This window comes from Sciurus carolinensis, chromosome 6 (assembly GCF_902686445.1).
Source record: "Sciurus carolinensis chromosome 6, mSciCar1.2, whole genome shotgun sequence".
NCBI lineage: Eukaryota > Metazoa > Chordata > Mammalia > Rodentia > Sciuridae > Sciurus > Sciurus carolinensis.
Window position 1 is genome coordinate 99,100,671 of NC_062218.1, and position 16,541 is coordinate 99,117,211.

At 41.3% G+C, this 16,541-nt stretch overlaps 4 protein-coding genes across 7 annotated transcripts in view; all 4 read left to right on the forward strand.

Annotated features, from left to right (window-relative positions):
* Positions 1–16,541, forward strand: part of LOC124986835 (protocadherin alpha-C2) — a 239,146-nt gene that overhangs the window by 45,050 nt on the left and 177,555 nt on the right. The window contains exon 1 of one of the 4 annotated variants that reach the window (XM_047555641.1): positions 7,054–9,460. The exons of the other annotated variants lie outside the window; for them this stretch is intronic. Coding sequence (XP_047411597.1) covers positions 7,112–9,460 — 2,349 coding nt within the window. The 5' untranslated portion in view covers positions 7,054–7,111. Of the gene's footprint in view, positions 1–7,053; positions 9,461–16,541 lie in introns of those variants that run through there. 4 annotated transcript variants of the gene reach the window in all.
* The window catches only part of LOC124986841 (protocadherin alpha-3-like), a 187,576-nt gene that overhangs the window by 23,638 nt on the left and 147,397 nt on the right, over positions 1–16,541 (forward strand).
* Positions 671–16,541, forward strand: part of LOC124986840 (protocadherin alpha-6-like) — a 166,458-nt gene continuing 150,587 nt past the window's right edge. The window contains 2 exon segments of the mRNA XM_047555646.1: positions 671–2,968; positions 2,970–3,091. Coding sequence (XP_047411602.1) covers positions 671–2,968; positions 2,970–3,071 — 2,400 coding nt within the window. The 3' untranslated portion in view covers positions 3,072–3,091.
* On the forward strand, positions 13,505–15,931 carry LOC124986838 (protocadherin alpha-8-like; the record flags this gene model as incomplete). Its single annotated transcript, XM_047555644.1, has 1 exon — positions 13,505–15,931. A coding segment is annotated over exon 1 (2,427 nt), but the record flags the coding sequence as incomplete, so codon positions are not given.

Here is a 16,541-nt window from a genome sequence, read left to right on the forward strand (position 1 = left end):
CAATGATCTATGAAGTTTTAAAAATTTAGACAAAAATGAGTAATTTTAAATTGTTATTTCCCTAGAGCAACATATATACATATATTTGTATGTATATATTAATATTACTGTGTTTTGTGGCAGTCATACATGGGCAAGTTTCTTATCCATCCACACTTCTAATTTTCCAAGACTGGTTGGCAGCAAATTTGAATTTTCTAAACTGGTTGACACAAATGTTTAAAATCTTGGGAGGAATTTGTATATCTATGAATAGAGACTATTCTCTAATAATAGAAGTCAGACAAGATGACACTGACTTTGGGAATAATAAAGACAAGGATTTACTGTCAAAGTAAGATAAAGAAGTATATATAAATATAACATAGACATATATATACTAGCATTCTTTGATATTGTTTATCTGTGTATATTGTATACATCTATGTCTACATATACACACGAATTATCAAAGAATGATAGTATAATCCATTGAGTGAATTCATTTCTTACTCTTTGGAACCGCATGATGTCGCTGTCTACCGCGAAGTTACAAGTGGCCAATATACAAAACCAGTTCGTCCTATTACACTTTTACATGACTGCTGAATGATGGCGGACTCAGAAGAATTGAATTAATAGACTTGGAAACATTCAGTATTTCATCTTTATGCCCAGAAAATATCTTCTAATGGAATTAACACAAGAAGTATTTGACATGGATTTTACCACTGAAGGCAGACTGGGAACGCGATGTCTGCTGCTCTCCTTTATTCTCCTCATAGCCTGGGAGGCGGGGAGCGGTCAGCTCCACTACTCGGTCCCGGAGGAGACCAAACACGGCACCTTCGTGGGCCGCATCGCACAGGACCTGGGACTGGAGTTGGTGGAGCTGGTGCCCCGTCTGTTCCGGGTGGCATCCAAGAGCTCTGGAGACCTTCTGGAGGTAAATCTGCAGAATGGCATTTTGTTTGTGAATTCTCGGATCGACCGGGAGGAGCTATGCGGGCGGAGCGCGGAGTGTAGCATCCACTTAGAGGTGATCGTGGACAGACCGCTGCAGGTTTTTCATGTAGAGGTGGAGGTGAAGGACATTAACGACAACCCCCCAGTGTTCTCAATAAAGGAACAAAGAGTGCTGATTTATGAATCTAGGCTGCCAGATTCTCTGTTTCCACTGGAGGGCGCATCAGATGCAGATGTTGGATCAAATTCTATCTTAAATTATAAACTCAGTTCTAGCGAATACTTTGCATTAGATGTGAAAACAAACAGCGATGACAATAAACAAATTGGACTCTTATTGAGAAAATCCTTGGACAGAGAGGATGCTCCTGAACATAATTTACTCCTGATAGCCACCGATGGAGGCAAACCTGAGCTCACAGGCTCTGTTCAACTGCTGGTCACCGTGCTGGATGTGAATGATAATGCTCCTAGTTTTGAAAGATCTGAATATGAAGTGAGACTATTGGAAAACTCAGACAGAGGAACTACAGTTGTGAGACTGAATGCTTCTGATCGGGATGAAGGAACGAATGGGGCAATTTCATACTCTTTTAATAGTCTTGTTCCACCCATGGTTACTGACCAGTTTAGTTTAGATGCAAACACTGGAGAAATAACAATTCAAGGGAGCTTGGATTTTGAACAAGTAAATGTATACAAACTCCGCATTGACGCGACAGACAAAGGCCACCCTCCAATGGTGGGCCATTGCACCGTTTTAGTGAGAGTTTTGGATGAAAATGATAATGTTCCTCAGATTGCAATGACGTCCTTATCATTGCCTGTCCGGGAGGACGCACAGTTCGGTACCGTCATTGCCCTGATCAGCGTGTCAGATCGTGACTCTGGAGCCAACGGACAGGTGACCTGTTCCCTGACGCCTCATGTCCCCTTCAAGCTGATATCCACTTTCAAGAACTACTACTCGCTGGTGCTGGATAGCGCCTTGGACCGCGAGAGCACATCTGACTATGAGTTGGTGGTGACCGCAAGGGACGGGGGCTCGCCTTCGCTGTGGGCCACTGCCAGCTTGTTGGTGGAGGTGGCGGATGTGAACGACAACGCGCCAGTGTTCGCGCAGCCCGAGTACACGGTGTTCGTGAAGGAGAACAACCCGCCAGGCTGCCACATCTTCACGGTGTCCGCGCGTGACGCGGATGCGCAGGAGAACGCGCTGGTGTCCTACTCTCTGGTGGAGCGGCGTGTGGGCGAGCGTGCGCTGTCGAGCTACGTGTCGGTGCACGCGGAGAGCGGCAAGGTGTATGCACTGCAGCCTCTGGACCACGAAGAGCTTGAGATGCTGCAGTTTCAGGTGAGCGCACGCGACGCCGGCGTGCCGCCCCTGGGCAGCAATGTGACTCTGCAAGTATTCGTGCTGGATGAGAATGACAACGCGCCAGCGCTGCTGGGACCTTGGAAACAAGGAGCAGGCGGCACTGTTAGCGAGCTGGTGCCACGGTCAGTTGGTGTGGGCCACGTGGTGGCGAAGGTGCGGGCGGTGGACGCTGACTCGGGGTACAATGCGTGGCTCTCTTATGAGCTTCTGCAGGCTGCGAGTGTTGGGAGCAGCCCATTCCGGGTAGGGCTGTACACTGGTGAGATCAGCACCACTCGCACCCTGGATGAGATGGACACGCCACGCCAGGGGCTACTGGTGTTGGTGAAGGACCATGGCGAGCCCACTCTGACCGCCACAGCCACAATATTGGTGTCTCTGGTGGAGAGCGGCCAGGCACCAAAGGCCTCCTCTTTGGCGTCAGTTGGCGTCGCGAGCCAAGAGGCATTGCTTGTGGATGTCAACGTGTACCTGATAATCGCCATTTGCGCTGTGTCCAGCCTGTTAGTGCTCACACTGCTGCTGTACACAGCACTGAGGTGCACAGCTACACCCACCAAGGGCACGTGCATTTCTGGGAAACCCACGCTAATGTGTTCCAGCGCTGTGGGGAGCTGGTCTTACTCGCAGCAGAGGAGGCAGAGGATGTGTTCTGGAGAAGTCCCGCCCAAAACCGACCTCATGGCTTTCAGCCCCAGCCTTCCACCTTGTCCAGTTGGGGCGAACACAGGTGACAGTCATGATTTAAATGAAGATCATAATTCCAGAGTAAGTCTAAAATTTTCACAATTAATGTATAATATGTGCTTATTTTAAATTTATAATTATTTTCTGAAAGTCTAGGTTATATAATTTTATTCTTAAAAATTTTTTATTAACTTTACTATTTTTTCATCTTTTGTTTTATTGTTTTCTCATTATAATCTCATTGCTTTGTTTTTAATTTTAATGGAGTGTGGAATTAGATATTTACCACATTGTACATTTTGTGATTTTTTTTCTCAAATTCAAAATTGTATTTGATGTGTCTTTTTCTATCCCATTTTTTTGTGGTTGATTTCCTAGGATTTTTACTTCTTTGCATTTGAATTCAGGAAAGTTTTGTTAGTGTGCTTGCTTTCTTTCTTTCTTTCTTTCTTTCTTTCTTTCTTTATTTATTTATTGTGGTGCTTGGAATCGAAGCCATGGCCTTATGCTTGCAAGGCAAGCACTTTACCGACTGAGCTATCTCCCCAGCCCCAGTGTGCTTTATTTTGACAAAATTTTGAAATCTTAACATCATTATATCACTTATGTTTTATACTTTCTATGTGTTTTTGGTGGTGGATGTCTAACTTGGGGCCTCCTGCATGCAAGGTAAATGCTCTGCCATTAAGCCCCCTCCCCTGTATTTTCCATTTTGAATGATTCTCTGCTGCTGACTTTCATTATCTAACACTTTATTTATTTTGTGTCAGAACTCTACTCATTATATGTTATTTTATAAGTTCCCTCACTGGACATTTTGTTTTCAAGAGGCATTAGTGATCATTAATGTTGCTCATTTAGGGACCAAGTACAAAAAAGTAGTTATCAGACTGAATGCCTGTGATAGACATGAAAGAAGGAATGAAGAGATTTTCACACATTAATAACCTTTTTTAGTGCAAGGTCTATTAGTTTTCCAAATACTGTAGAAATAGTAATTGCAATGAGTTTAGACTTTGATCAGAGTATATTAATACAAAATCTGCATTCCTAGGCTAGGGGTGTGACTCAGTGGTAGAGCACTTAGCTCACACAGGAAAGACCCTGGGTTCAGCACTGCAAAACAAACAAAAGCAAAAAACCAAACCAAACATCTCAATAAACAACAAAATAAAACAAAACACTGAATTCCTGTGACTTTGCAATTCTCTTATTTGTGAATTTCATTTGGTGGGGTTCACTAAATATTTTATAATACTTTCACTGTTTTCTCTGCATAGTTATTTAAACTACTCAGTATTTCTTTACATGAGAGGCAGGAGAGTAGTTACTAAGTGTTTAGAGCAGTGATACTCTTTTCCCTTGCCTCAATTTCACCCCTACCATTTTTAGGTTGTGCAACATTGGATAGACTATTTTTTTCAGATCTAAGTTTCCCACTTGTAAAAGAATAGTACCTATCATAGACGGAATTGTTGTAATGATTTAGTAAGTTGGTAAGTATTTGGTGCGTATAACAGTGTTTTCCAACTAGTAACTGCTTAATTAAATTTAGTGATTATTCTGAAGAGGGAAATCAAATATTTTATGTCAGAAAGTTGTTTGTTTTGCTATTCATAGGGTGGTCATAATTACCAAATCAATCAGAGATATCTCTAGCATTTTGAGTGCCATGTATTTCATTGAAGAAAATGATACCAGTTTTTGAAGATAAAATTGAATTGAGATTTTGGTAGTGGAAAACTTTTGAATTCAAAGAACATTTAAGGTGCTGAGCCCTCAGTCTTCCTGAGGATTGTTTTAAGGTTCTGTGTTGTCCATGTTTTCCAGGAAATATCAGACACTCATAAGCTTGAATGAAATATTTTCCCATATTTTAAAACCTCTCAAAGTTCATTAGAGGAATGAATTGGGGTTTATTCTCCCTGTCGTGTACTCATATTTCACTTTTAATGAAAGAAACCATTAAGTTTTCTGTTTGGGGTTTTTGGGTTTTGTTTGTTTGAGACAGAGTCTGGATGTGTTAGACTAGGATTGAATTATGATCCTCCTGCTCTGGAGTAGTTGGGATGACAGATCATGCCCCACCACGTACTGATTTGGGTTTTTAAAAAGGAATACATGATGATTTTTAAACACATACTTATTTTGCACTAAAATGAAAAAAAAAGAAAAGAAAAAAGAAAAAAAACCTCCAAATCTCTCCTACTTACGAGTAACAAAATCAGTACTGGTTACACAAATCACTAAAAAGCAACATCTGTTTAGGTAATTGTATCTAGCAACCTTAAAACAGTTTGCTTTCTTAGGATTTAGAGAACCACAGCCACTGCTATTGAGTATAGATTTCTAAAAAATTTCTAAGTCAGTCTCTATAATACTGTGCCTTCCAAGAACCATTGACTCAAAACCCAATCCCTGGCTTCTAGAATTTCATAGAAAAATAAAGATGTGTCATACATAAATATGACTATAATAAAAGAGTATTGTAAGAGGTAAAAGAAAGATAAATCATAGTATATTTACAACTGAACAGAAAACTCTACCCATTTCCCTAAATTAAGGTAAATCTTCCAGAGTCATGATGATGATTATAGTGATTTTAAGAATATTGAGAATAATTGGTGTTCTTAGGAAGATAATAATTTAAGTAAATGAGTGCACAGAAAATTCCAGATATGTCTGAAATTAGGGAATTGTTCACTTTGGTTAAAGCATATGGTTCTCATAAGAGAATATGAGATAAGGCAAGAAAAGTAATGTAAGAAAAATCTCTTGAGTAACTGGACAGAGATTTTAATTTTTCCTTAAGAGTATTTTGGAAAGTCATCAGAAAGTGTGAAGCACTAGTAATAAAGGTGTTTCAGGAATGTTACCATAAGTATTTGGTGAGGGTGAATGAGGTTGAGATGGAAAAGGTGACACAGTAAAATGCTTTTGCAATAGCCAAGGAGAGCAACAATCATTAAAAACTCACTTAGGAAGACAAAAAACATGGAAAACATTCAAAGAAGAATGTAATTATTTTACTTGCTGTTGGGAACAGGGTGAAACATTCAAGAAAAGTAACAGTATTAAGTAGATCTAAATATGATAAATATCTCAAGCCTTGACTGAATTATTGTACACGTGACAGATTAGCATAAATATTTAGTTAATGAAGTGTTTGTATATTGAAAGATACATTGCAGATCATATTGGATATGATAATAAAGGCATGTACTCATAAAACACAAGGCTTAGAAATGAGGGAAAGAGTAAACAAACATAGGAATCATGAACTCCTACAACAGAATATGTAAATTCTGATAAGAGAAATTCAGAATACTTGTTCCTCAAAAGTTACCCTAATACAAATTCTTGCCTTCCTCAAAAGTTACCCTAATACAAATTCTTACCTTCAAATACTTTGAAAATCTTGTAATATTTTATTTTAATAAGAAAATTGTCTGAGACATTGCACATATTCCTTGCCTCCTTAGAGGACAAAGCCTAAATTATTTTCCATTAGTATATACTTCAAAAAATGGATTCCAAGATTCCCATGGTGTTTTCTTAACAGGTTATATTGACCCTAAAAATATGAAGTTTCCTGAACCAAAGGAATTTAAATTTGGTGTTATTTAAATGATTAGTATTATTGCCACTTACATTTACTTTTATTTAAAAACTTTCGAGAAAAGTTCTTCTAAGGTTTAAAAGCCACAATTATGATTCTACTAAATACTCAAAAGCCACAATTATGGTCTCACCAAACATATTCACATAATTATAATCTCAAGAACCATGAAAAATATTGTTCCACATTTTAACACAATGAAGGAAAATATTCAGCATTTGAAATATACTTTTAATGTTATTAGTAGAAAGTTGTTTTATGATTCCTACTTACAACTTGGGCCACATGATGTCGCTCTTAACCGCGAATTGCTCTCCTATTCAACCAAAGTCATCCTTTTCCCATTGGAAAGACGTTCTGCTGTTTCACTCTTTGGATGCAAAACAATGGTCAGCATATAAGGAGTGGAATGAAGTTATAATAAGATTCTTCTAAATTTTGAGGCAATTGTCTCTGATGGGAATAAAAATCAATAATTTGAAATGGTGGACCTGAGTGGATGCAACAAGGAGAGCCGACAACTACTTCTGTTTATGGTAATTCTAGCAGCCTGGGAGGAGGGGAGCAGCCAGCTCCATTACTCGGTCCCGGAGGAGGCCAAACACGGCACCTTTGTGGGCCGCATCGCCCAAGATCTTGAGCTGCAGCTGACGGAACTGGTGCCTCGCCTGTTCCGGCTGGCATCTAAGAGCCACGGAGAACTTCTGGAGGTAAATCTGCAGAATGGCATTTTGTTTGTGAATTCTCGGATCGACCGGGAGGAGCTGTGCGGGCGGAGCGCGGAGTGTAGCATCCACTTAGAGGTGATCGTGGACAGACCGCTGCAGGTTTTCCATGTGGAGGTGGAAGTGAAGGACATTAACGATAATCCCCCGGTGTTTCCAGCTACACAAAAGAATCTGTTTATCCCAGAATCCAGGCTGCTTGACTCTCGGTTTCCACTAGAGGGCGCCTCGGATGCAGATGTCGGAGCCAATGCTCTGCTGACTTACAGACTGAGCCCCAATGAGTATTTCTCGCTGGACATACCACCCAGCCACGAGCAGGTAAAACCTCTTGGACTTGTGTTACGCAAACCTTTAGACCGGGAAGAAGCTCCGGAGCTTTACCTATTGCTCACCGCTACCGACGGAGGCAAACCCGAGCTGTCTGGCACCGTTCAGTTACTCATCACGGTGCTGGATGCCAATGACAATGCCCCAGTATTCGACAGAACACTCTATACAGTGAAATTACCAGAGAATGTTCCCATCGGGACGCTGGTAATTAACCCCAACGCCTCAGATTTAGACGAAGGAGTGAATGGGGATATTACTTACTCTTTCTCCAGTGATGTTTCTCCAGATATAAAATCCAGGTTCCACATAGATGCTATGAGTGGGGCAATCACAGTGATAGGACGTATTGATTTTGAAGAAAGTACAACTTACAAAATTCAAGTAGAGGCAATTGATAAAGGTTCCCTACCACTGGCTGGCCACTGTACAGTTCTTGTGGAAGTTGTGGACACTAATGACAATGCTCCAGAGTTGACTGTCAATTCCCTGTCTCTTCCCATCTCTGAGGACACCCAGCCTGGCACAGTCATCACCTTGATCAGCGTGTTTGATCGTGATTCTGGTCCCAATGGAAAAGTGACCTGCTCCCTGATGCCTCATGTCCCCTTCAAGCTGGTGTCCACTTTCAAGAATTACTATTCTTTGGTGCTGGACAGTGCCCTGGACCGCGAGACTGTATCTGACTATAAGTTGGTGGTGACCGCCAGGGATGGGGGCTCACCTCCGCTGTGGGCCACGGCCACTGTGTCCGTGGAGGTGGCTGATGTGAACGACAATGCACCGACTTTTGCACAACTGGAGTACACGGTGTTCGTGAAGGAGAACAACCCGCCAGGCTGTCACATCTTCACGGTGTCCGCGCGTGACGCGGATGCGCAGGAGAACGCGCTGGTGTCCTACTCTCTGGTGGAGCGGCGTGTGGGCGAGCGTGCGCTGTCGAGCTACGTGTCGGTGCACGCGGAGAGCGGCAAGGTGTATGCGCTGCAGCCTCTGGACCACGAGGAGTTGGAGCTGCTGCAGTTTCAGGTGTGCGCGCGTGATGCTGGAGTACCACCCCTGGGCAGCAATGTGACTCTGCAAGTGTTCGTGCTGGATGAGAATGACAACGCGCCAGTGCTACTGGGACCTTGGAAACAAGGAGTAGGCGGCACTGTTAGCGAGCTGGTGTCGAGATCAGCTGGTGTGGGCCACGTGGTGGCAAAAGTGCGGGCGGTGGACGCTGACTCTGGCTACAACGCGTGGCTCTCTTATGAGCTTCTGCCGGTGGCAGGTGTTGTGCGCAGTCCGTTTCGCGTGGGACTGTATACTGGTGAGATCAGCACGACACGCTCCCTGGATGAGATGGATGCGCCACGCCAGAGCCTGTTAGTGCTGGTGAAGGACCATGGTGAACCTGCTCTGACCGCCACCGCCACAGTGCTGGTGTCTCTTGTGGAGAGCGGCCAGGCGCCCAAGGCCTCTTCGAGGGCGGGTGCCGGAGGCCAGGAGGCTGCTTTGGTGGATGTCAACGTGTACCTAATTATAGCCATTTGCGCAGTGTCAAGCCTGTTGGTGCTCACAGTGCTGCTGTATTTGGCGTTTCGGTGCTCTGGGTCACCCACCCAGGTCCAGTGTGGTCCTGTGAAACCCACGCTGGTGTGCTCCAGCGCGGTGGGGAGCTGGTCTTACTCACAGCAGAGGAGGCAGCGGGTGTGCTCAGGAGAGGTCCCACCCAAGGCCGACCTCATGGCCTTCAGCCCAAGTTTGCCTCAGGCTCCTACCTCTACAGAAAACGTGAGTCTTTTTTCCAGCAATTTAAAATTTTTTGTGAATTTTGTATCTATACATTTCTTAAGTGACTTGTTATTACATTATTCTTTTGATTGATAGCTTTGTATGCTACTTTTTCTTGTTCAAATCAGTGATTCATTTTAGTTACTGTTTTTTGATGAACATTTTGCTAATTGAAATTATGGAATAGCCTTCTTTCACATGGTGGATTTCCAAAGCCATTTACATATTCACAGTCTGTTATTGACCCTTTGACTTGATGAGGAGAATGGAATGCAGGCTCTCTGGCATGCTCACTCACCTATGTGGTGAGCCCTATCAATCAATGTTTATAAATGTTATAGGTATTGAATTTTAGTATATATATTTTGACCTATTATTTATTCTGTGCATTGTCCTTATTTTATTAAACATGTTTCTATATCATCTGTTTAATTTTGCCTTTTATATTTAGCCTAAAAGTTTACTTGTTTTTACTTCTCATTACACCAATTTGTTCTTTCTGCAATCAGTTGTATAGTACTGAGTTCTTTGTAATTTACTTTGTAGAAATGCATTTGCTATATTGAAGATGAATTTAATGAATGATTTTAAAATACCATTTAAGGTAAAGTTCAATATTATATTGTTCCTTATTTGTATGGAACATGTATTCATAATCAAAACTTCAAGAAATTAAATTCAGTATATAGTGGAAGTTCTCCTTGCTACTTCAGACACTAATCCATTCACTTTATCTCTGAATTACTGAAGTGGTTCCAGATTTTTTTTGTATATTGCACTATCAGTGTGCCAATTACTCTTTTGCACTTCATAATTTTCTTCTTTAACATATTGGTTGTGGTTGGTTTCTCATTTTAAAGATCTGCATCTCCTTTTATTATATGGCCATATCATGATTTATTTATTGTTATTTTTATGGAGATTCATGGAATAATAACTTAATTTTCCAAACTCATGTTAATTTGAAAATTTACAAATATTTTTTGGTTAGTTATTAACATCAACCTTCAGTTTTAGAATATCTTGCTTTTTTCAATATAATTAAAGGTAGAGGTATATCAACTCAAAAACATGTCTGAAAATCAATAGAATTATTTACTATAAAGCAGTAAATTGGCATTGACGATAAGCAGATCAAATTTCCTGCTTTGGTTGAAAGAAGTATCAGTTTTTGATCACATATATAAATATCATGGACTTTTTATAATGGTAATTGTAATTATTTTTATTGCTTTAATTTTATTTATTTTATTCTCAAATATATATTTAATTCTTTATTTTGGGGTACTGGGGATTGAACCCAGAGATGGTCTACCACTGGACTTCATCCTCAGCCATTTTTATTTTATGTTTTGAGACAGAGTCCAGCTAAGTTTCCCAGACTGGCTTACAATTTGTTATCCTCCTGCCCCACCCTCCTGAGTCACAGGGATTACAAAATGATTGCGTCACCATGCCTGGCACATACATAGCCTTAAAAAAATTTCCTGGAATATTATTTTAAAAAACCTAAATAGTCCCATTTTGGGAAGTAGTAGAAGTTGTTAGAGAATCTTATTCAGCACTCCAACCTGTATTCACTAACCATCTTTATTTTTTTTTTGATGGCAAATTTCTTTTTAGAAATTTAATACTCTTTTATTTATGTTCATGATATGAACTTTAAAATTTTTTCTTTTATACTAGGGATTGAACCCAGGAACATGTAATCACTGAGCCACATCTTCAGCCCCTTTTTAAAATTTCTTATTTTGAGACAGGATCTCACTAAGATGCTTAGGGCCTTGCTAAGTTGCCGAGGTGATTTTGAATTCTCAATCCTCCTATCTCAGCTTCCCAAGTCATTGAGGTTACAGGTGTGTGCCACAACCCTGGCAGATTATTTTTTCCTGTTGATAGAAAGTCCTCACAGATATATTTAGTAATGCCAAGATCTTTGTACAATCTTTGCTCTTATTCAGAATCAACTATTGAGATAGTGTTTTTGTAAACTAAAGTGAGGATAAATGTAATGTAGTTTCAAAGAAAATTCCCTCATTCCTCTTCTATTTTATTTTTGTGAGAATATTCAAAAACTTGTTGTTTATTAATTGTGGCTAATGAAAATATTACTGTGGTTACATATCAATCATATTCTCACACATCTGTATCATTAGGAATTTAATTAAAAAGCTGTATGTGATGATTTACTTAAGTTTTGAATATTAGCTCTTTTCAGTTAGGACTACATTCATGAGAAACTCTAACCACTCAAGAAAATATTCAGTATAGAGATGCTGGCTAAAATGCCTTTTATAGAGGTTTTTCTGAGTGTAATCAAACAAATCTTTTCATAATGAATTTCCTCAAAATAATTAGAAGTTTAGTGATAACAGTATTAGAAGTATTACAATTAAGGTAAGCCTCACTAATTTAAAAAATCACCTATGATGCTATTGAAAGTATGTTAGAATCATGAGTGAGGGAATATTTCTACATGGTATTTCAAAGTCTTCCTCTTTGAAAATCACTTCTATAAGAACTTGGAGATCTTAATTACCTACAATGAAGGCATTTATAATGAATATTTAGATAAATTACTTTTGAGGTGGACATTGAAGGAAGGATAGAATTTTGATTAAGATTAAATAGTAGAAGAAACACCTTGAACAAGAAGGGATTGAGGAAGAGACAATATCTTATCTACAAAATATGATTCATATTGGAGAATGGTTGGAGATAATGCTGGGAAGATTGGCTCATGCTTATATTATGTAATATTTTATCTCTTGGTGTAAGTTTAATTTGTAAACTTGTTTGATAGAAAGGTAAACTCGCTGGAGGTTTAGTGCAATTCAATGAAAGCTATACTCATAAAGACAAAAACATGATATGTGAAAAGAGAGGGATATAGGTCAAGTTTAAATAGTGTATGCAAGGGGGAATGAGTTATAAAATACATATAAGCAAGTTTGGGGACTGGTAAGGCTATAGAAAGTGTGGCTTTTGAAGATTTGGGGTAATTGTTTATTAGATATTCTTTTGATTTTGGTCAACTAGTTTTCTAGACAACATTAGAGTATGCCAAAAGTGTCAAACATAAAATGAAAAAAGAGAGTTGTAGATGCAGATTTAAGAATACTTTAAATAATAATCTAGATTGAAGGTATGGAATTAGGAACACATAAAGGGAAGGATGGGAAAAGGTGTATAGGCATAACTTTTGAAAATATGCATATTTTGGAGTGGCAGAAAGATGAAGAACCAACAAAGACCAATGGTAGAAATACTACTAGGGTATTTCTGGTAGCAGAGAAATCTATGAAGCAAAATGGTTGAGAGGTCTGCTTAAGCAAGTTACAGATATATTGAATATTGTAAAGAATGTACATTTGAATTTTTCTTGTACTAATAAGTGAACAATTAGGAAATTTAATATTCACAGAATGAAGTAAAGCAGAAACTTAACAATAATTCACCGGATATATGATGAAATAAAGGAAAGTTAGAATTATGTGCTCAATTTGGTTAATATATTCTGGTGGTCAGATAAATATAAACACAATGATTCCACAAAAAGTGTGTAAGGTAGTTTATACTTCTTATACATATGTCATTATACATTATTTATGACTTGAAGATCATACTCAAACATATTACTAATATATGCCAATATTGAAAATATTGAGAAAAAGTGTTTCCTCACGAGGAAAGAGATTACTGCTGAAACTTAGTGTAAGAATCCATATGATATAAACACACCTACAATTAAGGATAAGGATCTACTTTAAATTATAATAAAATAAAATCTATATTGGATAAAAATACGTTTATTGAAGAGGTGAAATTTAATAATGAGAACATTACCCTTTGGAGTCGCATGATGTCGCTGTCTGTCAAGTTCTGCCTAGACAAGATCCAAAGACGTCCCTGTAGCAGTATCTGTCTTTCAAAGCCAAACAATCACAGATGCAGCGAAATTGGATTAAAAGCATTCAGATAATACAATAGTTCATCTTCATATCAGGACAAGATTTTCTGATAGGAACAAAAGGAGTACTTGACATGGAATTTTCTTGGCGAGGAAACCCGGAATCCGGGCATCTGCTGCTCTCGATTTTACTGCTCTCTGTCTGGAAGGCTACATGTAGTAGACAGATCCACTACTCCGTACCCGAGGAGGCCAAACACGGCACCTTTGTGGGACGCATCGCACAGGACCTGGGGCTGGAACTGGAAGAGTTGGTGCCCCGCCTGTTCCGGGTGGTGCCCAAGGACAACGGAGACCTTCTGGAGGTAAATCTACAGAATGGCATTTTGTTTGTGAATTCTCGGATCGACCGGGAGGAGCTGTGCGGGCAGAGCGCGGAGTGTAGCATCCACTTAGAGGTGATCGTGGACAGACCGCTGCAGGTTTTCCATGTGGAGGTGGAGGTGAAGGACATTAACGACAACCCTCCTGCATTCCCAGTAAAGGAACAAAAGCTGTTTGTTTCAGAATCCAGGCCGCTTGACTCTCGGTTTCCACTAGAGGGCGCGTCGGATGCAGATATTGGAGCGAACTCAGCTTTAACCTACAAGCTTAACTCTAATGATTATTTCATACTAAGCGTGAATTTAAAGAACGAGGAGAATAAACAGGTTGAGCTAGTATTAAGAAAATCCTTGGACAGAGAGGATGCTCCTGAACATAATTTACTCCTGATAGCCACCGATGGAGGCAAACCTGAGCTCACAGGCTCTGTTCAACTGCTGGTCACCGTGCTGGATGTGAATGATAATGCTCCTAGTTTTGAAAGATCTGAATATGAAGTGAGACTATTGGAAAACTCAGACAGAGGAACTACAGTTGTGAGACTGAATGCTTCTGATCGGGATGAAGGAACGAATGGGGCAATTTCATACTCTTTTAATAGTCTTGTTCCACCCATGGTTACTGACCAGTTTAGTTTAGATGCAAACACTGGAGAAATAACAATTCAAGGGAGCTTGGATTTTGAACAAGTAAATGTATACAAACTCCGCATTGACGCGACAGACAAAGGCCACCCTCCAATGGTGGGCCATTGCACCGTTTTAGTGAGAGTTTTGGATGAAAATGATAATGTTCCTCAGATTGCAATGACGTCCTTATCATTGCCTGTCCGGGAGGACGCACAGTTCGGTACCGTCATTGCCCTGATCAGCGTGTCAGATCGTGACTCTGGAGCCAACGGACAGGTGACCTGTTCCCTGACGCCTCATGTCCCCTTCAAGCTGATATCCACTTTCAAGAACTACTACTCGCTGGTGCTGGATAGCGCCTTGGACCGCGAGAGCACATCTGACTATGAGTTGGTGGTGACCGCAAGGGACGGGGGCTCGCCTTCGCTGTGGGCCACTGCCAGCTTGTTGGTGGAGGTGGCGGATGTGAACGACAACGCGCCAGTGTTCGCGCAGCCCGAGTACACGGTGTTCGTGAAGGAGAACAACCCGCCAGGCTGCCACATCTTCACGGTGTCCGCGCGTGACGCGGATGCGCAGGAGAACGCGCTGGTGTCCTACTCTCTGGTGGAGCGGCGTGTGGGCGAGCGTGCGCTGTCGAGCTACGTGTCGGTGCACGCGGAGAGCGGCAAGGTGTATGCACTGCAGCCTCTGGACCACGAAGAGCTTGAGATGCTGCAGTTTCAGGTGAGCGCACGCGACGCCGGCGTGCCGCCCCTGGGCAGCAATGTGACTCTGCAAGTATTCGTGCTTGATGAGAATGACAACGCACCCATACTATTGGGACCTTGGACACAAGGAGCAGGTGGCTCAGTGAATGAATTGGTGCAGTGGTCGGTTGGTGTGGGCCACGTGGTGGCGAAGGTGCGAGCAGTGGACGCTGACTCAGGGTACAATGCTTGGCTGTCCTATGAATTGCTGCCAGCGGCAGGTGGCACACGCAGCCCGTTTCGAGTAGGGCTGTACACTGGCGAGATCAGCACCACGCGTGCTCTGGATGAGGCAGATGCCCCGCGCCAGAGTCTGCTGATTCTGGTGAAGGACCATGGAGAGCCGTCGCTGACTGCCACTGTCACAGTGCTGATATCTCTAGTGGAAAGCTGGCAAGCCCCCAAAGCCTCTTCTAGGACTTTAGCGGGTGCTGTGGGTCAGGAAACGGCAGTGGTGAGTGTGAACGTGTACTTGATCATCGCCATCTGCGCTGTGTCCAGTCTGTTGGTGCTCACGCTGCTGCTGTACACAGCTCTGCGGTGCTCGGCAGGGCCCACTGAGGGCGAGTGCGTGTCTGGGAAGCCCATGCTGGTGTGCTCCAGCGCGGTGGGGAGCTGGTCTTATTCACAAAAGAGGAGGCAGAGGGTGTGCTCTGGAGAGGTCCAACCCAAGACAGACCTCATGGCCTTCAGCCCCAATCTTCCACAATGTCCAGAATCAGTCGATGTGCATGAACAGCAAGATTTAAACGTTGATCATTGTATTCAAGTAAGTGCCTATATATTTAGAAATTTTAAATTCTATTCATAGACATTTTATAATTAATTTAAAGTTTATTTCATTTTTCTATGTATGTTGTGATCAAAATTGATACTTTTTTAGTTTTTAAAAGTATTCTATTAATTATCCTTATTTTTAAGGGCTGCCATAACTTTTGGGGGCGGGTACCAGGGATAGAACCCAGGCGGGGCACTTACACACTAAGTCCCATCTTCAGCCCTTTTTAGTTTGTATTTTAGGACAGGATCTTGCTAAGTTTTTAGGGCCTCTTGCTAAGTTGTGGAGACTGGCTTTGAACCTGTGATGCTCCTGCCTTAGCCTTCCAAGATGCTCAGAATACAAACACCAGGGTGGAGAGGAGTTAATTTTTTTTTTTTTTTTAGGCCTGGTCTCACCGTGCTCCCCAGACTGGTCTCAAACTTCTGGGCTCAGTGGTCACTCTTTCACTATTAATCCTATTCCAGAAGTTGTCCTTAGGCTCAAATTATCATTGGATTTCTTTGTATAAATATTAATTTTAGCCTTTGTACTACTCCAGTAATCTCTGAACAATATTCTAATAAAATGCTCTCATCCAAGCCTTTAAACTTTCACGATTAGGCATTGAACCTTTAACCTTACTCCCTAA